This window comes from Leucoraja erinacea, chromosome 28, assembly GCF_028641065.1.
Source record: "Leucoraja erinacea ecotype New England chromosome 28, Leri_hhj_1, whole genome shotgun sequence".
Taxonomy (NCBI): Eukaryota; Metazoa; Chordata; class Chondrichthyes; order Rajiformes; family Rajidae; genus Leucoraja; species Leucoraja erinaceus.
Genome location: NC_073404.1, coordinates 12,754,313 through 12,778,311, shown reverse-complemented (window position 1 = coordinate 12,778,311; position 23,999 = coordinate 12,754,313). Strand labels below are relative to the sequence as shown.

Sequence of the window (23,999 nt, the reverse complement as noted above, 5' to 3'; positions counted from 1 at the left end):
GTGACCCCATTAAATGCAAAACCTTTTGTCTGAATAAGAAACGAATCATTGTGATTCTGTGAAAAAGGGCAGCCAAAACAAGGTGGCCGTGGTACCGGACCAGCAGTACGAGGGCTGGACGAATGAAATGAAAGAGACAAATTCAAATCCCTCACAACAGCTGGGAATTTAAATGTACTTAAATAAATGCGGAATAAAAAGATATTCTTGCTATTGCTGAGACTGGAACGGCAGATTGTGGTTAAAATCCCATCTGCTTCTCTAGTCTCCTTTGGGGAGAGAAATCTGGTATCGTTACCTGGGCTGGCCAATGGACAACTCCAGATCCATAGCATGTGGTTGACTGAATAGCCATGTGACGCTGCCTGCTATGATATGATGCAAGGATTCTCGTCACGGTTCATCCCAAACAGCTCTGACTTACGGGCTTGTTCCCAGGGACACAGACAGACATGGTGCTGCTGGAAGATCATCAACTTGGCGAAAGATGCTCTTTGGTCTGCCCGCAACTTGTTAGCCGCCCAGCACAGCGAGAAGTCCATCAGGGAATGTTGCCAACTGGCCCATTCCACACAGTCCAATTTTCACAATGGGGTAGAGGCGAATTGGACAGTACTCTAGCTTATGTAAGGACTCTTCACAAACCTGATAACAGAGGGGAAGAATCTGTGGTGTTCCCGACTCTGCAGTACATGCTCTCAACCTTCTGTATCTTATGTCTGACCGGTGCGGGTGGAAGGAATGACCGGGATGGGACAAGCCTTTGTTTATATTGGCTGCTTTACCGACACAGCATGAAGTGTAGATGGAGTAAATGGTGAAGAGTCACCAACTTCTACAGATGCATCATAGAAAGCATTTTATCAGGATGCACCAAAGCTTAGTTTGGAAACAGCTCCATTCAAGACCAGAAGAAATTGCAGCAAATTGTGGACACAGCCCAGACCAGCCCAGGAACTGATGCACTACAATACTACAATACAGTGTACATTGTATCTTGTACACTGCATCTTCCCCTTTGTTCTACCTAATGTGCTTGAGTTTGACTTGATTGTATTTATATACAGTATAATCAGATTTGAGTGGATAGCATGCAGAACAAAGCTTTTGACTGTGCGTTCATACATGTGTCAATAATAAACCTAAACTGAAACATAGGCAATTTGGCAACGAGAGATTTTCATTCCTAAAGATTTTTTAGTAAACCCCCTTCCCCTACTGATCTTCCTGAACATTGTCTCCGCCATTGCCAGAGTGAGGCCACACACAAACTAGAGGAACAGGACCTCACATTGCGCTTGGGTAGCTTACAGCCCAACGTATGAACATTACACTCTCCACTCTCCAACCATCTCTTTTCTTGCTTTCACTCCTTCTCCAAACAGCCAGAAGGGTCCCGATCCAAAACGACACATGTCCATTTCCTCCACATATACAGCCTGACCCGCCAAGTTCCTCCAGCACTTAATATTTTGTTTCATAAACTAGATTACTGTTACCATCTCTGTATTCCAGACCTATTTAACTAAATTAAATGCAAGTTGCCCACTGCCAATAGGGGCATTTAAAGTCATGTCTCTGGATTACTCATCTTGTAAAATAATGACTACCCTACACACAAAACATTAATTGGGCACTACACCACCTATGTAACAGCAACAAGGACAATTAGATTTTATTTTTTTAATTTTGCAAATATGTAAACAAACTGTGTTTTAAAAAACAGAACACTAGTGGGTCTAGTGTAGATGGGGCGTCTTGGTCGGCATGGGCTAGTTGGGCAGAAGGGCCTGTTTCCATACTGCATCAGTCTATAACTGGGAAGCACAGCTGTACTTCCCGAGAGGTTGGACACAAACAGGTGGAAGACTGGCTCAACACTTCATCATTTCGTTTGCTTTGCAATTAAATTATACAATCAATTATGACTGTTGACAATGACTCTATTTAAAGCAGCTTCAGAGCAGGGATCAGGTTAATGTCATTAGATCCTAATGCTTCACTTGCAGCAGCCACTGTGACTACGCTGATAAGAACTAACAGATTTCAAGGTGGCAACCTAACCAGCTTTAGGGGGGAGAGCACGATCTGTGCACACCAGCGCCCCAGACACCCCAATACACCAAGTGCTGCAGGAACTCAGCGGGTCAGGCAGCAAGGATCTTGACCCGAAACGTCACCCACTCCTTCTCTCCAGAGATGCTGCCTGTCCCACTGAGTTACTCCAGCGTTTTGTGTCAGTCTGTGAAGGGAATTGACAGACACTGCTGCAGACTGTTACTTTCACACATTTGGTCAAAGTAAACTCAATCAAACCAAGATATTTAAATTGTCCAAGCCTATCTGATATCATTTGCTGGTGGCAAGAAACTGCTGATTTAAGATGTTTTCTGGTTAAAACCATGAGCTGCAATCTCATGGGACCCATTGGACATTTTTTCTGCAATCACGTCCCCACTCTGACACCAAATCCTTTGTTCATACATTACTACTTTCTGAAGGTTCAGTTATTCCCTTTAATGCTCTCAAAAGAGGAATTTGCTCTTGCTGTTGCTGAGTACTTCCAGCAATTCCAGAGACACTATGGCATTGCTTTAATGTGAAGGTGACAAACTTTAAAGAGGTGCAGGGCAAGGTTTTTTTTTTATTTTTATTTTTTTAACAGAGTGGTGGGTGCTGGAACACGCTGCCAGGGGAGATGGTGGAGACAAATACAATAGTGGTGTTTAAGAGCCTTTTAGATAGGCAAGTGGATATGCAGGAAATGGAGGGATATGGATCATGTGTAGGTGAATGATGCTAGTCTATCTTGACATCATGTTTGGCACAGACATTGTGAGCCAAAGAGCCTGTTCCTGTGCCTTACTGTTCTACGTTCTATGTTAAGATAGTCACCGCTTGCAAATGCTTTAATTTCTTGTGTATGTAACAATGCCCCCATTATAATAGGTATAGAATCAAACAGCACATCCACGAGCCTTTTGGCCCAACCTGTCCGTGCCATTCGATCCATATCTCTCTAAACCTTTCTTATCCATGTACCTGTCCAAGTATCTTTTAAATACTGTTATAGTATCTGCCTCAACAACCACCTCTGGCAGCTCGTTCCATTTACCCATCACCCTCTAAGTGGAAAAAGTTGCCCCTCACGTTTTATTACATTTTGCCCCTCTCACCTTAAACCTCAAGGGCTGAAGGAGGCCGGGCAAGGAGAGGGATGACGGTTTGCTTGCTTGCAAAGGCAAGGGCTTGAGGTCCTGGGCTCGCCTGGATCAAGCGCCACTCCAGAAGACCGAGTGAGCGGACCAGACTAGATACATACTAGACCATGTTCATACTAGACTTTGAAAATTACGTCAAAACCTGCCGACTCTTGTGGGTTATTTCTATACACTTTGTACTGATCGCAGATTGTGCTTAAGTATGCTACCTCTTTACTGAATGATGCAATATAGAATTTCACTGTATCTCTGTAGGTGATAATGAAGAACTATTGAACCATGTCCTCTGGTCATAGGTCGACAGCTCCAGGTCACCATGTCCACTGACACACAAAGATAGACAAAGCTGTGGAAAGGTAGAGGGAGCTTTACTCTCTACCTAACCGTGGTGTCCATGTCCTGGGGACATGAGATGGGAACGCGCAAAGGCTATATTCCATGCCTCCATGAAGTCTGGATTAATGCTTCCACAGGTATTGGCAGACTGCGGAGTGCTCCAATGCAGAGCACTGGCATCTTTTACCTCGGGGACTGGCACCATGAAGGAGGTCAGGCTGCAGCGTGCTGGAAGCAGCTTTGTGGTTCAAATAGGCAGATCTCAAACTACGACGTGAGTGGAGGGAGAAAGCAGACGGCAGGGATGCTTATAAATCACAGACCCTTCAACGGGCAGAGCAGAGAGGCCCCGCTCCTCCCAGCCTTGAGCTGACCTGTTTAACGACAATCAGTCTGCATCCTAACGGATCATACTTGTCCAACGATCAATGGAACAATGCATTCCAGATTAACACTGCCCTGAGCGGATACTACTGCAAGAATCATACGTGTTTAATTGTCGTATATACCCACAACGGAACAATGAAATTCATACTTGCAACAGTGTAAATGGCCCGTTAACAATACACAAATATAATAATAACAAATTAAATGTATTAATAACCACAATAATAATGCAAAAAAGGTCTGCAGTGCAACCAAAGACACAATCCACAGTAGTTCATAGCTGAGGTCAGTGCTGTGTGGTGTTCAAGAGCTGATGGTTGCTGGGAAGAAGTTTTTCTTGAACCTGGTAGGCACGGTTTTCAGGCTCGTGTACCTTCTTCCGATGGTAGGAGCGAAGGTACATGAAAGCAGCACATTCTCTGCGTACACGGTTCAGGACAAGACAAAACAGCAGTCCACACATACAATCCATTTGGGCCTCTCCAAATATAGCAAGGGTGAATATTACAAGCAATAGTGAGCCAAGAGTACTTTACAAACAATTTGCATTTATATAGCATTTTCAATGTGGCTTAAACCACCTAAGGCAGGTTGCACCACACCAGTTAAGGAGTTTAGGGCCATCGATCAAAATGAAAGAGACAGGAGGTTCAAAAGAACTTAGAAATGATATAGCAGGTACTAAAGTTAAGGGTTCGAGAGCTCATGCACTGGCAACTGATTTAGTTCAGGATGTCGGAGAGATCTCAGGGTTTATATCCTTCCTGATTGTCAATGAACTGAGTTCAAGAATCTTTTCACTTCATGTCATTTTTGATTTCACAAAATGAGACACAGGGCACACAAAGACACTGCCCCAATGGATTATAGTTTGGAAATCCAGAGTGAGGGGTTTCTGGACATTTTGCAGCACCTTGGGAGTATAAACTGACCATTAGAGGAGCAATGACACTTGGCATTAAAACTCTTTTAGCACTAAAATGAGAGATGTGATACAGCATATAGAGACTGAATAGATCATTCCTCATTACATTGAGGAAATACCTGCACACGAATGAACAATCCCAAAACAGGGAAAAATCTGCTGGGATCCCGCATGGCACTAACTGATCTTCCAACTCAATTTCCAAGATTCTGCAATTCACTATTTACCCTTAAGTGACATTACATTATTTTAAATAGAGTCAGAGTCAGAATCATACAGCATGGAAACAGGGTCTGCCAACCAGGATGTGTATCCAAGCTAGTCCCAATTGCTTGCATCTGGCCCATTTCCCTCTAAACCTTTCCTACCCACATAGCTGTCTCAATGTCACCATTGTAACTTCCTCGAGCTTGTTCCATATACAGAAGTACACACTACACGAGGAATGGTCCCCTGTGTCTCTCAAATCATTTCCCCTTCTCCTTAAAAGCCTGCAAAATTACCGGTAGTCTTCTGGCTAATGTCTTATAGTTGCACTTTATGGATTAAAATATTTCATGTAAAACTTTCCACGTTTTGGCAGTGGTCCGAAATATTCATGAACCTCTAGTTGAGTGAGGTTGCCGCACCCAGTGCGGAATGACTCAACTGTTGGCACAGCGAGAGGAAATTACAGACACTCTGCATGAATAAAGGTGATGGAACTATCTAACCCACCAGCCACCAGACTGAAAGGTCCAGCTCTGCACTCATACCCACGGTTTCACTGCACTGGAGGCTTGGGACGGATTACACGGTGGACTGTGGACAACTTGTAACCACGGACGTGACTCAGAGGGAGGGAAGGATAATCAGAGTTCTAATCATAAATTCCTTTCAAAGCACGCTTTGTGTTAATGCCTTAATGCTATTAAACAGCTTAGCAACTGCAACATGTCACTCAGATTATACACAAAGATAAACATCTAGGGTGAGTGGACCAAGTTTGAAGCAAGAGAAATAATATGCCTCTGAACGAGAAACAAAGCTCAATTTCAAGACGCCATTTGCTCTCCCCAATGACCCACCGCATCAACATTCTTATACTAATCACAGTGGTGTTGGGGATTGCAGAGCGGACAATGGAGCAGCAACTAGACTTATGGCCCAACCGTGTGAACATTGAATCGTCCAACTTTAGGCAGCTTCTGACAACCCCCTCCCTCCGCTTTCTCCCCTTCCCTCCCTCGTCCCGTGCCTCACCTGGACTCGCACCAATTTATATCCTCCCCCTCCTCCGACATTCCTTCCTCTGGCTTCACAATTTGCAACTCTTCAACTTTTTCATCTCACACCGACTGCTTTAATCTCTGGCCTTAGCTCCAACCATGCGCCTATCAATACCCGCCCTTGCCCGAGTCCACCTATTACGGCCCACACTTTGACCTGCCTCTCCTTTCTCTCAGCTTTCTTCCCCCTCCCTCCACCACCTGCAATCAGCTGGAAGAAGGGGGCTAATCGAAAATGGCACTTATTCATGTTCTAGGTAGGAACTGCAGATGCTGGTTTAAACCGAAGATAGACAAAAAATGCTGGAGTAACTCAGCGGGGCAGCATCTCTGGATAGAAGGAATGGGTGACGTTTTGGATCGAGACCCGAAATGTCACAAATTCCTTCAATGCAGAGATGCTGCCCGTCCTACTGAATTACTCCACCACTTCATGTCTTTGTGTGTAAATCAGCCTCTGCAGTTCCTTTCCACGGGTCCTGCTTGACCTCTAGAGACTTTCCAGCATTTTCTCTTTTTAATTTTTGGATTTGCAGTCCATTTCTTCAGTGAGAACCCCAAGTCACGAAGCCAAATAATCAGAAGTGATATACATCGAACACAGTAAAACACAGGAACAGGCCCTTCAGCCCACAATGTCCATGCTGAACTAATCTCTGGCAGTGCGTGGTCCAAGTGTGTCTAGTCTATTCCCTGCATATGTACGTTCAGATCCAAAAACAAATGCTACTTTCATATCTGCCTCCACGTCCATCCCTGGCAGCACATTCCATGCACCCACCATCCTCTGTAAAAGAAAAACTTGCTATGTACATCTCCTTTAAACTTTGCCCCTGATAAAGCTATGCCTTCTAGTTCATGACATTTCCACCCTGGGATGAGGAAACGCCTTACAACACACGGAAGTGGAAACTGAGAAGCATCTTCGCAAACAATTGTGGATACTGGGGGTTTCATCTAGTTTAGAGATACATGGAAACAGGCCCTTTGGCCCACTGACCATCAATCATCCATTCACAGTAGTCCGATATCATTCCACTTTCTCATCCACTCCCTACACTTGAGAGATAAATTACAGAGGGCAATGAACCTACAAATGCGCATGCCTTTGAGTGGGAGGAAACGAGAGCATCAGGAGGAAACCTATGGGGGTTACAGAGAGAACGAGCAAACTCCACACAGACAGCACTCAAGGTCAGGGTCGAACCTGGGTGAGTCTCTGGCGCTGAGAGGCAGTGGCTCTACCAGCTGTGTGATTGTACCAATTTAGTAAATTTAGATGTAAGCTCTGTTGGAGTTTTCAAAACCAAGATGGGTCTTGTTGGCATTCGAGGGCATACTGATGGATGAGTAAAGGACGCAGAATACAGATCAGACACGACTTAATTGAAGGTTGGAGTGGCTGCAAGCTCCCTGCTCCATATAAGGAGCAGAGGACGAATAGCAGCTCCAAGCAGAGAGTGAGGGAGTGAGTGTTATCCTCAAACAAAATTCAATCACTCTGTGCGGCTAAAAATAGACAGTTGCATTGGCAGTTATCACCTCAGTGAGAGGTTGTGTACGCAGGACTGAAGGAGAACTCAGACAGAAATACTTCTAATTTTAACCTGGTTAAACATTGCCGACATGCGCCATTAGCAAACAGTGGGTGCCAGAACAATCAGCCCTGAGGATGGAGGAAGCGAGGTGTCAGAAAATACCATAAAACTACCTCAAATGCAGTGTAGAAAGAGGGAGACCTGGAGCTCATGATCATTAACCTTAGTAGGGGGCAGGACAATCAGCAAAGAATGCTATAAAGACCACTCGATCCTGTGCAGTGAATTCAAAACCCTCGGCTTAAACTAAACAACTCTTTAAAGAGTCCCCAGCTAAATTATTCCCATGTGTGGGAAGGATGTCAAGGTCTTGGAGAGGGCACACAAGAGGTTTATTGCAATTCAGGTCGAAAGGTTTCCGTTCTGCAAGGCTGAAGAGACTGGGTCTGTTCCCAGGGCAGAGCAGATTAAAAGATTTAATAGTGTTTGAAATTATGAAGATTTGAGAGGGTGACTTGGAACCTGGTCCCACTGGGACAAGGGTCGATGACCAAAGGGCACGTGTAAACCAGCTGGCAAAAGAACCCGAGGGGAAGTGACATAGCGTGAAGACGAGCTGGGCAAAGTTTAAACAAGATATGCAGGGCAAGTTTATGTTATTTACACTGAGAGTGGCGGGTGCCTGGAACATGCTGCCAGGGTTGGTGTTAGAGGCAGATATGATTGTGGCATTTAAGAGGTTTTTAGACAGGCATATGGATATGCATGGAATGGAGGGATACAGATCACGTGCAGGCAGTTAGGCATCTCTTCCTGTACTATACTGTTCTATGTTCTATCTGGCAGGGGCAATGGGGCCGCTCACCTGTGGCAACTTTAAGTTAAACCTGCCCAAGGGAGTGAATTGATTCGCGGGAACCCACAAGACTATCCTGTGTCCCCACTTGTCACACTGAAGAACATGAAGGACAGATTCATCACCACTTATCTACTACAATTCAGTAATTCACTGAAATTGAAATTAGATTTAATCCCCCAATTGCCGGGCACCCAAACTATTTCACAGTCTGTGAAGTCTCTTGCACTTCATGAGCTAAGGGTGTACAAGAGTGTTGTTCCTATTTCTCTGGTACTTTTCTCTTTGCATTACCTGCTGTAATTATGCCTGGCTTGATTGCACTCGGGTCCAACACAATTTGACTGGATAGCGATGCAAATAAAGTTTATCAATATATCTCAGTGTGTGTCAAAAAGAAACCAATATCAACACTGTTTCAATGTACATGCGCCAATATTCATTGGAGGGTCAGTGGTAGAGAGAGTTAGCAGCTAAAAATTCCTGGGCATTAACAACATTTAGGGCTGCACAGTGGCGCAGCAGTAGAGTTGCTGCCTTACAGCGCTAACGATTCAGGTTTGATCCTGACTACGGGTGCTGTCTCTACGGAGTGTGTATGTTCTCCCTGTGATTCTGTGGCTTTCCTCTGGGTGCTCCGGTTTCCTGCCACACTCCATAGTACAGGTTTGCGGGATAATTAGACTTCGGAAAAGATTTTAAATTGTCTCTAGTGGTGGTACTGGTGTATGCGAACCGCTGGTCAGTACGAACTGTATCTCTAAACTAAAAAAATTAATAGATACGAAGAAGGTGCATGAGTGTCTCTACATTGACGCACTTCTCTCTGAGAAGTTTAAAGACATTCAAAAGGTCTTCAAATACTTTCACTAGCTTCCTCAGATGTATTGTAGAAAGTATCCTGACTGTTTGCATTATGGCCGGGTCTGGCAATTCTAACACACAGCAATGAATGAAGCTGCAGAGAGCAGTGGACGCAGCCCGCTCCTTTACAGACACAGCCATCGCCACCATCAGAAGCATCTATTCCAATGACTCCACCAACACTTTACATTGCCTTGGTATGACTGCCAGCATAATCAAGGACTAATCTCACCCAGTCACTCCCTTTTCTCCCCTCATACCTCCAGATTTAGGAAAGTTTCTTCCCAGCCTTTATCAGGCAACTGAACTGTCCTCTCATCAGCTACAGTGTGGTCCTGACATCCCCTTCTCCCTATTGGAGACCTTTGAACTATCTTTTATCGGACAGGATAAATATTGACCCAAGATAGTGGGGAGAACCACCCTGCTCAAAACAACTGCTGGAGTAACTCAGCAGGTCAGGCAGCATCTCTGGAGTTTTTTGCATCCAGGGCACAGACCAGGCTTCAGTTTAATGTCACAGTCAAAAGGCAACACCTGTGGCAGTGCAGCATTGTCAGCAACTTCCTAGATTATAGGTTCAACTGGGGAATCTGACCAGAGGCACCCCACTGTGCTTTAATTTACAAAACAACGGCAGGCAAGCAACGCGACGCAACACAAACCAAGGTTTTAATCAGAAAGCTACCGAGCATTGTTCAAAAGGGCAATTAGCATTCCACCCTAATGACTTCATGACATGATTAAGTTCTGACGGTCCCGGCAGACCCAGTGTTTCTGCCTGTTCGTGTCCCACCAAACTTATTTCCACATACCTCTACTCCATCCAACCCCCCCTGGTTAAAGCCCTCCCTACCTATGTTCAAGACACCTCACACGCTATTTGTCTACTCCAGGACTTCCATTTTCTAGGCCCCTATTCCCTCATCTTCACCATGGATGTCCAGTCACTCTACACCTCCATCCCACACCAGGATTAAAGCCCTCCGTTTCTTCCTCGACCGCAGAACCAACCAATCCCCGTCTACTGATACTCTCCTCCGCCTAGCGGAGCTGGTCCTTACCCGTAATAACCTTTTGACTCCTCCCATTTCCTCCAAATACAAGGCGTAGCTATGGGCACGTGCATGGGCCCTAGCTATGCCTGCCTCTTTGTAGGGTACGTTGAACAATCCGTGTTCGAGGTGTACCAGGGCATTATCCCCAAACTCTACCTCTGCTACATGGACGACTGCATTGGTGCTACCTCCTGCACCCACACACAACTCACTGACTTCATTCATTTCATCACTAACTTCCATCTGGCACTCAAATACACCTGGACCATTTCCGACATTTCCTTACCATTTCTAGACCTCACTATCTCCATCGCAGGTGATAGACTACTGACCGACATCCACTATAAACCCGCTGACTCTCATGGCTATCTGGACTACACTTCTTCCCACCCTGCTACCTGTAAGGACTCCATCCCCCACTCCCAATTCCTCCGCCTATGCCTCATCTGCACCCAGGATAAGTTATTCCACACCAGGGCATCGGAGACGTCCCCATTCTTCAGGGAACGGGGGTTCCCCTCTTCTACTATAGAATTTCAGGTAGTCCCTGCTTTCTCCGCCCTTTCTCAGCTCTCCCTCCCCCCACTGTCTCCTCTTCTTCCTTTCTGCTTCCCGCCCCCCCCCCATCCTCACATCTGAAAGGTCTCGACCCGAAACGTTGCCTATTTCCTTCACTCCATAGATGCTGCCTCACCCGCCAAGTTTCTCCAGCATGTTTGTCTACCTAATGACTTATGATGATGACGTAACCTCCCTGCCTCAAAAGTGAATGTCTGAGCTATTCATCATTGTGTAAACCATCAGGACGTCAAGATAAACATTTGGGTTAGGCCGCATTTGGAGTATTGTGCAGTTTCGGTTGCAACATTAAATGAAGGATTGTGAGACATTTGACGGGGTGCAGAAGAGGTTTAAGTTCATAAGTTCTAGCAGCAGAAATAGACCATTCGGCCCATCAAGTTTACTCCGCCATACGGCTGATCTATCTTTCCCTCTCCCCCAATCTCCTGCCTTCGTCCCATAACCCCAGACACCCTTACTAATCAAATCAGAGTGCTGCCTGAATGGGGAGGGGGGGGGGGGGGGTTAGATACAAAGAGAGGCTGCACAAACTTGGATTCTTTCATTGGAACGCCAGATGTTAAAAGGAGACCTGATATAAGTATATAAAATTATGAGAGCCATGGCTGGGAGAGACAGTCAGAAACCTTTTACCCCCCCCCCCCAGGTTGGAAAGTTCAAAGACGAGATGGAATAGCTTTAAGTTGAGAGGGGCAAAGTTTAAAGGAGATGTAGGGGCAAGTTTTTTTCATAAAATTTATTTATTTATTTATTAAACCACAGAGGTTGGCGGGTACCTGAAACACACTGCCAGGGATGGTGGTAGAGGTAGATAGGATAGTGGTGTCTAAGAGGCTCATGGATATGCAGGAAATGGAGGGGTATGGATCACTTGCTGGTAGAGATTTGTTTAATTTGGCAAAGACACTGTGGACCAAAGGGCATGTTCCTGTACTACACTGTTCTATGACAGCTAGGGTGAGGGAGTAAAGGTATAAAGAACAAGGCAGCAGAGTAAAAGAAAACTTTGCCTTTCCACCTTCCTCTCCACCCTCTTTTCGAGAGCGTGGGATTTACAGATTATTATACAAAGGGTCAAATCAAACAAATCAGCTTTGTGCTGGTGGTCAGTCAGTACAATCGGCTGAACAACAAGGAGCGATTCAAATTCTAATACACTGAAATGCCTGGGAACGAATTAGCAGGCAGTAATCTAATCAAATAAGCCAGGATCAGAGCACAGCTGCTAATTCTCTTTCAGGTATTTAGGCTTTGCAATACTCCTGTTCCATTATGTACAGTCCTGGTTGAAATCCAGATCCACCGTTCAGTCAATATGACACACAAAGTGCTGGAGTGGCTCAGCAAGTCAGGCAGGATCTCTGGAGAACATGACTAAGCGACTTCTCGGGTTGCGACCCTTCTTCAGTCCAAAGATTAGTTTCTCAGTCTGAAGGGTCGCGACCTAAAACGTCACCTAACCATGTTCTTTAGAGATGCTGCCTGCACTGCTAAATTGTTCCAGCACCTTGTGTCCTTTTGTGGATTAACCATCATCTACAGTTCCTCATTTCTACATTCAGTCAAAATTGCTTGGTAACTATTTATATCTTAATATTGTTATAAAGAATTCCTTCACACGTCTAGCTGGGGCTGGCCAGAATGCTGAGATGATGCACACCCTACATTCCAGCAACACCCTGCACCCTGCAATCCACCCAGAGCTAGTTTTACAGCAGTCACGGGACTGCAGTCTGAAGAAGGGCCCTGAACCGAAACGTTGCCTCTCCATTCCCTCCACGGACGCTGCCTGACCAGCCGATGTCCTGCAGCGTTTGTATTGCTTCGAGTCACGGGCCAGGCCTGGGAGGTAGGTCACTAGACTTCTGGACTGCACACAAAAGCCCACCTTACTCTGTGACAGGACTTTCTGCAGCATCAAATTCTGTAGGTACCAACTGAGAAAGCAGCCCTGAACCCAAGAGCCAGAAGAAACCTCCTCCTGCACCTCCTCGATGGAGCCCCATTAGAATTTTGTACATTTCACCTAATCCTCTGAAGTCTCATGAATACAGGCAGTCAAACTATGGAGGGAAAGGACAGATGAAGTTGAGTGGTGAACCTTTTTCAGCCCAATTCGGTCAGAACGGTCCCGACTTGAAACGTTGTTTTTGCATTTCCTCTACAGATGCTGCCTGACCCAGAGTTCCTCCAGCACTTTATTTCACTCAACACTCCAGCATCTGCAGTCACTTGTGGCTCCATGAAACCATTTGCCTCAACGGTTTACTGATCCTGTATATTTGGTCACAGTGACTGCCCACAAGAACACTCAAGAGGCAATTTCAGACCAAGCTAGAGTCCCACACTAACCACACAGCCAGTTGATTGTGGCTGGGCTTGCATGCTATAACAGCCAGAGTCGCTGACAACAATGCATCCCTCACCGACGAGCTCAATGCATTCTCTACTCATTTTGAACAGAAGGTTAATGTCACCCGCTACGACAGCCTTGGCTGCACATGTACCCACAACCACCATTGCAGACAGTCTCAGGTGCAAACATCACCAAAAACCTGTGTTTTGGCAAGTTCTTTTTTACACAGAAAGAACTGTGCCTGGAATGTGTTGCCAGGGGTGGTGGAGGCAGTTCAGTTTATTGTCACGTGCATCGAGGTACAGTGAAAAGATTTTGTTGCGTGCGAACCAGTCAACGGAAAGGCAATACATGATTACAATCGTGCCATTCATACTGTACAGATGCATGATAAGGGATTAACGATAAAGCCAGTAAAGTCCGATCAAAGATAGTATGAGGGTCGCCAATGAGGTATATATTAGTTCAGGACCGCTCTCTAGGCAGCTATGACAATGGCATTTAAGAGGAGTTTAGATAGGCACATGGATATGCAGGGAACGGAGGGATGTGGATCATGTACGGGCGGTGTGGGCTGATGTGAATCATGTACAAGGAGATTGGTTGAACGGCATGATGTTTGGCATGGGCATTGTGGGCCGTGGGCCTGTTCCAGTGCTGTACTGTTCTATGTTCTAAAGTGAGAAGTAATTAATTATAGGCCAATTAATCCATCATCACTTCTTGGGAAATCCCTAGTCTATAATTAAAGGTGCTGCAACTGAAGAATCTTTTCTCAGTTGTTCAGGTCAGAGCGGGTACGTGGAGGTCGGGCGTGATAAACCCGAGAACTTTTTATCGCAGAGCTGACTAAAAATAGTGGACCGAACATAGTACAGTAGAGCACAGGAACAGGCCTTTCAGCCCACAATGTCTGTGCCAAACACCATGCACATTTAAACTAATCTTCTTTTAGGATGAAGTTAAGGTGCCTCTGCATATCATAGCTGCTGTTGACAGGAACCCTACCAATGCAGGGCATCACCAAGCTTCGTGTTGTCAAATATTGTGGGGAAGTTACATTCTGAGGATCAGTAACACGGGGATGCCTCCCAGGGCAATTACATTCCTGGATCATTACACACCCTCCAGAGCACTGACACACTGTAAAACATCTTAAGGTACCTTGTACAACTGTGAAGGAAATTGATTAACCATTGCCACATACATTTCAAACATCATTAAAAAAGAACAAGTATCAGCCTGTAGGTAGATATCGGGAGAGTGGTTAAGAACCACATTTAAGGTGGACGGCAAATGAAGCTGGGTGTTCAAGTAAGTGGTTAGCTTCAAGAACGCACTACTTGACAGGGTCGCCTGGATCTTTCAGAAGGAAATTGGATCAACATTCACAGAAGTTCTGGGCTTGTTGGACTGGCTGTAGTGCTCTGGCAAAATGCCAGCACAAGGTGGGGTGGATCACAGCATTTGACACTTGATGGTTTAAGTTTCAAAGATGTAGCTCTCAAAGCATTTTTTTTTTTAAGGGAGAGGCAGATAGATGTAGAGGGAGCATTAAGCCTTGACAGGAAGCAGGACAGTGAAAGTGGGACTGAGAAGGGCCAGGCAATGGAGAGTTCCGAATGAGGACAAACATTTTTGCCAGACTGGGGGCCACCGAGTCAGGTGAGTGGAGGGTCAGTGGGGGACTGGGTGTAAAGAAAGACACTCTCTGACAGCATTTAGCATAAATACCGTTTTATGGAAATAAATTCTGCTTAGAAACAAACCTGGACAGCAACAGATCACTCACCTCATCCACCGAGATTGGAAGGACTATCCGACTGTAAAAAAAAGGAAAAGGAAATAAATATCCGGAGTTCAATTATTAGTCACACATCTTTGTAAAAATGTTGGAAAAGTTCATTAAATCCGATTCTATTTAAAGACAGAGGTTAACACCTCAAGGTGATGACTTTTTGTTAGAAGGGGTAAAGTGAGGAAGCAGACATTCAGGTTTCGGAGAGAGGATGGGGCAGAAGGAATGTCCCAGGATGGAGTCCCAGAGAAAATGGCTGCCGCCAGTGGAGGTGTTGATACCAGCAGCTAAAGTGTCTGGAGACGGTGTACACAAGAGAGTAGAATGAGGGCAGAGGTGGAAAAGAGAAAAAAAGTGCTCAAACTGAAAGATACAAAACAGCAGTTGGTAGAAATCCAAAAGAAAGAAAATCCAACAGTTTAGGCAGAGCCAGCAAAACAATGTAATAGGCTGACGGCTTTGAAACAGAATTAGAAAGGCCATTGTCTCAAACTAGTGAATTTAACATCTCAGACTCTGGAGTTAGACTACATGAAGGGTGACATGCTGTTGCATTGCTTATGTTGGGCTGCAGTGGAAAGTGGTCACCCCATATGTTTTAGTTCCTTCAGTAAAGAATTAGAGCTTTCAGAGCTGCCAGATTGAGTACACTGACAAATACTCTTCTGAACTTAGACAGGTGTACGGTAAAGAGGATAGTGACTGGTTGCATCATGGCCTTGTTTGGTAACTTGAACGCCCAGGAATGAAGAAAATTAGAATGATATACGGCACTAACCTCCCCAAAATTGAAGGGATCTATAGGGGGCACTGGCTCCAAAAGGCAGACGGTACCACAGGCCCACATTACCCTGGCCTCCCTCTCATTTTGCTACCACCTTCTGGGAAGGCAGCTCAGAAACTTGAAAACCACTATCACCAGGATCAAGAACAGCTTCTCCCCAAAAACCATTAGGCTCTTGAACACTACACAACAATAACATCATTGTAAAGTATGTGCTACGAGCTATCAACTGTCTGTGATTGCACCAAGGACTTCAGATTTTTTGCATTGGTATTGGAGTTATTAATTTACTGAATTTGTTTATTATACATTATTTGGGTGTATCACATTTACAGATCCGTTAGGCTGATGCAAGTAAAAAATTCATTGTTCCATTGTCAGCACATATGACAATTAAACATTTGAGTTTTTTGCTTTATTGCATGTTTTACTTCCTTGGTTACTAACTGAGGTTTCAATAAATATATGGAGTACATTTAACCTCTGCTTCGAGTGGGTCAGGTGACACTCAGTAAAGTGTGGCCAAAGACTAATCAACTATTGGAGAACTCTCCGGCCCGACATTCAACACCTCTGCAGCTCGCGAGGAAATGTCACCTTCCCCATCTGAGGCAAAGCTCCGTGGACAACATATCAATTCCCTCAACGCAGAAGAGCGCAACTTTGACAACCAGAAAGGAGATGAAAGAGCGCAGTTACATTCAAAACAAGAGTCCTATAATTGCTGATGCATGGAAAAATTGTAACGGGCCTGACCCACTTATGCAATTTTTTAGCCGACTACCGGCGACTAGGCTGTCGCCACACGGTTGCTGGGGTGTCGCTTGTATGGTCGTGAGTAGTCTCCCAAGTGGCCCAGAGTCGTAGCGTTTTTCTGGTCGCCACTGGATTTCGGTGACAGTCGGCGACCGTGGGCTTGTCTTCTCCTGACGTAGGTGCTGCCGTAGATTGTCTCCAGGATGGCGTAGGTTGTCGCCAGTGCTGACTTCGGTGAATTCCATTGTCGCAGTCGCCTAAGTGGGACAGCCGATTAGTCCAGTCGCCGGTTTTTCGGCGACGTGCTATGACTATGACAGGTGCCGGTAGTCACCTAAAAAAATAAAATTGCCTAGTGGGACAGGCTCTGAGATTTGTATTGAGTTTGAATGAAAAGTTTAAGGAGCATAGAATTAGGTCATGTCATAAGGAATAGAATTAGGTCATTCGGCCCATCAAGTCTACTCAGCAATTCATTATGGCTGATCTCTCTCTCCCTCCGAAACCCATTCTCCTCATAACCTCCGACACCTTACTGATCAAGAATCTATCTATCTCTGCCTTAAAAATATACACTGACTTGGCCTCTGCAGCCTTCTGTGGTGAAGAATTCCACAGTTTCATCAACCTCTGACTAAATACATTTTTCCTCATCTCCTTCCTGAAAGAACGTACTTTAATTTTGAGACTATATGGGATCCTCCCCATATCCACTCTATCCAAGCCTTTCACAATTCTGTATGTTTCAATGAGTCCCCCCCCCCCCCCCCCCATTCTTCTAAACTCCAGCCAGTACAGGCCCAGTTCCGACAAACACACATCCTAGGCTAACCTACACATTCCTGGGATCATTCTTGTGAACCTTCTCTGGACCCTCTACAGAGCCAGCACAGCCTTCCTCAGAAATATTCCAAATACATCCTTACCAGATCCTTATAGAGCCTGAACATTACAGACTAAATATAGAACAGTACAGCACAGGAACGGCCCCATCGGCCCACAATGGTTGTGCCCAACACATTGTCAAGTTATAGAAACAAGGAACTGCAGATGCTGGTTTATACCAAAGGTAGACCCAAAGTGCTGGAGTAACGCAGTGGGTCAGAAGGGTCCCCCAACACAAATCACCCAACCTTTTTCTCCAGAGATGCTGTCAGACCCACTGAGTTACTCTAGCACTATGTCTATCAATGACGTCAAGTTAAACCGATGTCATCTGCCTGTATATGAGCCATAACCCTCTATTCCCTGCACTTCCAGGTGCGTATCTGAGCCTCTTTCAATGCCTCTTTTGTATCTGCCTCCACCACCGACCCAGCCAATGCGTTCCCTCCCCCACTATGCCTTTCCCCCTGCTTTGGCAATGAGAAGCACACTGTTTGTTTCAGGTTAATTGCCTTTCAAGACAGTTCTGATTCAAGGTCACATATCTGAAATGCTCTGTTCCTCTCACAACAGGTCATAAGTGATAGGAGCAGAATTAGGCCATTCGGCCCATCGTTTGCTCCGCCATGGCTGATCAATCTCTCCCTCCTAACCCCATTCTCCTGCCTTCTTCCCATAACCCCCGACACCCGTACTAATCAAGAATCTGCCTATCTCTAGTTTAAAATTATCCATTGAATATCCAAATAGCCACAGGCTTCTGTGGCAAAGAATTCCACAAATTCACCACCCTCTGGCTAAATAAATTCCTTCTCATCTTTTTCCCCCAAAGGATCGTCCTTTAATTCTGAGGCTATGACATCTAGTCCTAGGCTCTCCCACTAGTGGAAACAGCCTCTCCACATCCATTCTATCCAAGACTTTCACTATTCATGGCTTTGGCAGGTTGGCAAGTCAGGTGCTGCCTGACCTGCCAACTTCAACATCTGCTTTCATTTCAGTTTCAGCATTTGCTGCATTTCATTTGTTCTGAAGGAGAAGCTGCATTCTAAAAAAAACAGTGGCTAGTAGAGATGCTTCCCCACAGCGGCAGAGACCCAGGTTCGATTCTGACCTCAGGTGCTGCCTGTGAGAGTTTGCACGTTCTCCCTGTAACCGTGTGCAGACTTGTTCCCACATCCTAAAGACATGCAGGTTTATATGTTAACTGGTTCCTAGTACGCAGGGAGTGGATATAAAATTTGGGTAACATAAAACATGATCAGCATGGGCTCAGTGGGCTGAAGCGCCTGTTTCCATGCTGTATCTCTAAAGCTCCCACTACTCATTACTCACAGCTGATAGCCACGGCCCTGCTTCCTGCCCCAGCCACTGCCTATTGCAGATCTGGGAAGAACGCACAACATCCTTAGCTGCATTGGTTCAGGCACAGAGGTACCTCTCCCTCAGTGAAACATTTGGGAGGAGCAGCAGCTCGCCCTGATTCATGCCAATGGTCCTCGGCTGCCGAGAAAAAACAGGATATTGCTGCTGATTTCAGCAAGTTTAGGCGGTTTACGCTTGGCCAGCAGCCAGCGGAACTAAAACGCAAGCAGGAAAATCAAGTGTACTACTGAGAGGTTGCACATTATATAAAGAAAAAGAGCCCGAGATCAGCAAAACTTAAAAAGATAAAATCCCACTTTTTTAAAACATTGCACCTCCATGGAAACATAAAATCTCAGGGACTTGGACATCAGTAGGAAACCACACAAGAGACGACCGAGACAAGACACAGACATACACAGACATACACACACACACACAATCACACTGAGAGACACCAATATAATTGAAATGCAAAGCTTGAAAGCACCAACCACCAGACTTAGGAACAGCTTCTTCCTCTGTTATGTCTAGTGGACAGTTTGCCCTGATCTTCCAACCTATCTCATTGTGGACAAGAGACATTTTCTCTGGAACTGTAATGCTATAACAGTAAATTATATTCTGCAGTCTGGTATTTTTATTTTTACACTGCCTGTTGCACTCCTGTATGGCTTGATTCTTCTCATGTTTAGTATGATCATAGTATGATTTAATTGGATAGCAAGCTAATAAATGATTTTCTTTTTACCATGGTGCACATAACATTAATAAACCAACAGCAATATCAACTGATACCAAGAAGAGCACCAGTGTTTATACACCAGAGGCAGAGCCGAACGAGGATCGCTGTTGTATTTTTCATTGGTGTATTTATTGCTGTATCTATCATTTCCTCATGTGAAAAAGGAATGTCATTGCACCCTGGTGTACATGACAAAAAACGGATCTGAACCTGCTCAGTGTTGGTGGGAGGAGGAGGAGGAAAATGGAAGCACAGTCACCGACACAGCCTTCCAGTCAGGCTGCGACATCACTGGGCCCACCACCGATCACGCCTTCGGAAAGTTGCCAAGGTCCCTCGTCGGTGGTAGAACAGATCGACTCAGAGCTCCAGAGAAGTGCGAGCTTAGAAATAATATTAAAATGGAGACACTGGTGGCTTGATCGGCAGCAGAGGATGATGATGGGCGATGGGTGCAAGGTTAACCCTGGTTTTCAGAGGAGACAGTGAAGCTGCTTCCCCACTGGCGGATGGGTCCAGGATCAGAGCCACAAAGATCAGGTCAAAAAGGGGATGTGAACAAAACCTCTCGTGCACAAGGAGTGTGTATGACCGCACTGTCTGTCTGCAGGGATAGAGGAATTGGTCAGGGAGACCTTTTGGAGACGTGGACAAGCATCTAAAAAATAATCATCAGGGCTACAGAGAAAGGGTGTGAGAATGGGAACGGTGAGATTGCTATAACTAGGACATAAAGATCTGAATGGTCGCCTCCTGTGCCATAAGAAGCCTATGCATCACCTGTTGGTTGATTATACTGCTAACAGTGGGGATTCTGTTGTGGGGAGAAGCTGGAATGGTCGACAATGAGATCTGTCTGCTGACTCCATCCAAAGTGATTGAGTAACTCGGTGGGTCAGGCAGCATCTGTGGAGGACATGGATAGGTGACATTTTGAGTTGACCATGACTTTAGTCAGGGGGGGAGAAAGCTGGAAGAGATGTAGGGGTGGGGCAAACCCTAGCAATTGATAGGTGGATACAGCTGAGGTGGTTTGATTAGCAGATGAGTGGACAAAGCCTAGAGATGAAAAGGAGACAAAAGGGTCTCAGATAAGGAGAGAAGAGTGAAATTAAAAGGCAGAGGGTGGGATATAGGTGGAAGGGGACAGGGAGTTGGGGGCAGAAGGGGTGAGACAGAGAGAGAAATAGATGCACACCAGGGTGGGGGGAGGAGGGAGCACAGATTCCAGCATCGGCAGTTCCTTGTGCCTCCATTCACCAACATTGCTTTGATATCCCTTTGTTCCTGGCGAAAATAAAGTCTATTGAGTGGATTGGAATGATGTATTCAGCTGGATTTGTGGAACAGTTACTTAAGAAATAGGATCAGGAATCTGTCTTCTAAAGCCTTCTCTGTCATCAAGATCATGGCTGATCTATTTAATGCCATTTTCTGATCTATTCCCATATCCTTTTAGTCGACAAACCATTCAAATATCTATGAGCGAGGCTCAGCTGCCCTCTTGAGATGAGACTTCTGAACACGCATCTTCTGAAAGACTCCCATTTCAATAATTAATGGTCTACCACTTATTCTGAGAGAGTGATCACTAGGTTATGACCTTCTCACCCAAGGGAAGTCCAAGTTTTCACTCCCTCTTTAGTCTCCAAGAATTTTGTTTGTTTCAATCAGGCCACTCCTAACTCTTCACCCAACCATGTTCCTAATCAGAGGTACAAAGTGCTGGGGTAACTCAGCAGGTCGGGCAGCATCTTTGGAGAAAAGGAATAGGTAACATTTCGGGTCGAGACCCTTCATTGGACTAGGGCCGCAATCATGTTCCTATACAGCGTTGTGTAATGAACACTGAATACACTGCACAAAACTGAAAGTACAAATGGAGACACAAGGAACTGCACATGCTGGAATTTGAGCAAAGTGCAGGAGGAACTCAGTGGGTTACGCGGCATCTGGAGAGAAAATAAATAGGCAACATTTCAAGTAGGGAGTCTTTCATTTCTCCAAGGAATAATTGACTGGCTTACTCAATATCTCCTCAGTTCAAATATCTGCAAACACAGGAAGCAGCCTCGTGAATCTGGGTTACATTTCTGCTTTAGTATATCTAGTTTAGAGGTACAGCTTGGAAACAGGACCTTTGGCCCACTGAGTCCTCACTGACTATCAATCACCCGTTCACACTAGTTCTATGTTACCCCACTTTCCATGCAAACTATTAATCTACAAATCCCTTCAAACTCCCTATTAATATACAAACGCTCACATCTTTGGTATGTAAGAGAAAACTGGAGCACCCAGAGGAAACCCACGCAGTCACAGGGAGAACGTGCAGACTCCACACTGACAGCACCCGTAGTCAGGTGTCTTGCCATGTTTAGTTTTAGGTTAGAGATACAGTGTGGGAACAGGCCCTTTGGCCCACCGAGTCCACACCAACCAGCAATCATCTGTACACTAGTCCCATCCCACTCACTAGGGGTGTTTAAGAGACTTTTAGACTCATGGTTATGCAGGGAATGAAGGGATATGAATCATCTGGCCAGGCGGATGCATGTAGGAAGGAACTGCTTATGCTGGTTTATGCTGACGATAGTCACTAAATGCTGGAGTAGGGTTTCTGAAAAAGGGTTTAGACTCAAAACGTCACCTATTACTTTTCTGCAGAGATGCTGTCTGACCCGCTCGGTTACTCCAGCATGTGTGTCTATTTTGGCTTTATGTTTGTTACCTACATTGTGGGCTGAAGTGCACATTCCTGTACTGTACTTTTCTGTGTTTGATTGTCCTGTCAAATGCTCCAGGGGCTGGGGCAACTCAAGTTAGAGCTTCCTTCAAAAATGAGACAATTTCCTGCTGCACTTGATCCCTCCACTGCCTCTAGATCGTCATCTTTTTGTCTGAGAGCTGGTATTAGATGATCTGAAATTTCAACCATCTGATTATCAGAAAATCTGCTAAAGTCTTGCCCAGCCATGTCGACCCCCAGCCAACGGGCTCAACCTCTCTCTGTAGCAACTGTCTAAAGTTTGGACATAAAACGTAGAAAGCTGCAGCAACGGAACAGGCCCTTCAGCCCACAATGTCCGTGTCGAACATGTTGCCAAGTTAAACTAATCTTATCTGCCTGCACGCAATCCATATCCGTGTATCTACCCAAAAGCCTCTTTAATATCTGCCTGCACGGCCACGCTCAGAAGTACGTTCCAGGCATTTATCTCTCTGTAAAAATAAAACTTGTCCCACACATTATCTTTAAACTTTCTCCCTCTTACCATTTAGCTTCAAGTAATTCACTTTTCCACCCTGAGAAATGTCTGAAACAGAAACCTTTACTGGCAATGACCTTTAGTATTCTTTCTTCAGCAGAATCAAACCACCCATTTTCACCTCCCATGCTGCCCAGGTCACCCCACTTCAGCTAACCCAGCAATGAAACCCTTCCCCGTGCACAGTAAACCTACACTCATCCTTGTCTCCAGATCCTTCCACCGTCCTGCTGCACACTCTCCAACTTTAGTTTAGAGATTAAGATCTATTTTAGAGTTAAGATTTTCCTGCAGATCTTCCGAGATCCTTACCATGTTGGCATTTTGATGTGGTCGTACCACCACTGCTATACATGTCTGCACTTGCTCTGGATCGGACCCATCCCTACATTTTTCCCTGGTAGAAATATATTAAATTTCAAGAGCCATGGATAGGGTAGACAGCCAGAACCTTTTCCCCAGAGTGGAAATGTCAACATTTAGAGGGCACAGGTTTACAGTGAGAAGGACAAAATTGAGAGGGGACGTGTGGGACAAGCTTATTTATTTTAAAGAAACTGGTGGGTGCGTGGAACAAGCTGGCCGGGATGGTGGTGAAGGCATACACAACAGCAGCATTTAAAAGGCTTTTGGATAGGCACAACTACAAGTACAAGTGTAAGGATACCAGGTTATACTGAGGTAGTACATAAGAGTCGCCACCTTTCCGGCTTTACGTTGCTCCAATATTTTCTGCTTTTGTTTAGTTTAGTTTAGAGCTACAGAGCAGAAACAGGCCACTCCAGCCCACCGAGTCCACGTCAACCAGCGATCCCTGCACACGAACACTATCCTACACACACACCAGAGACAATTTAGAATTTCACCGTCAATTAACCTACAAACCTGCACATCTTTGGAGTGTGAAACGAAACCGGAGCACCCAGTGAAAACCTACGCAGGTCACGGGGCGAATGTACAAACACCGTACAGACAGAACCCATAGTCAGGTTCAAACCTGGGTCGC

The 23,999-nt window shown here is 45.3% G+C and overlaps 1 protein-coding gene across 1 annotated transcript in view; it reads right to left on the bottom strand.

The window, feature by feature from the left end:
• pitpnab (phosphatidylinositol transfer protein, alpha b) overlaps positions 1-23,999 on the bottom strand; it is a 59,971-nt gene that overhangs the window by 26,294 nt on the left and 9,678 nt on the right. Inside the window, exon 2 of the mRNA XM_055657753.1 lies at positions 15,184-15,214. Coding sequence (XP_055513728.1) covers positions 15,184-15,214 — 31 coding nt within the window. The remainder of the gene's footprint in view (positions 1-15,183; positions 15,215-23,999) is intronic.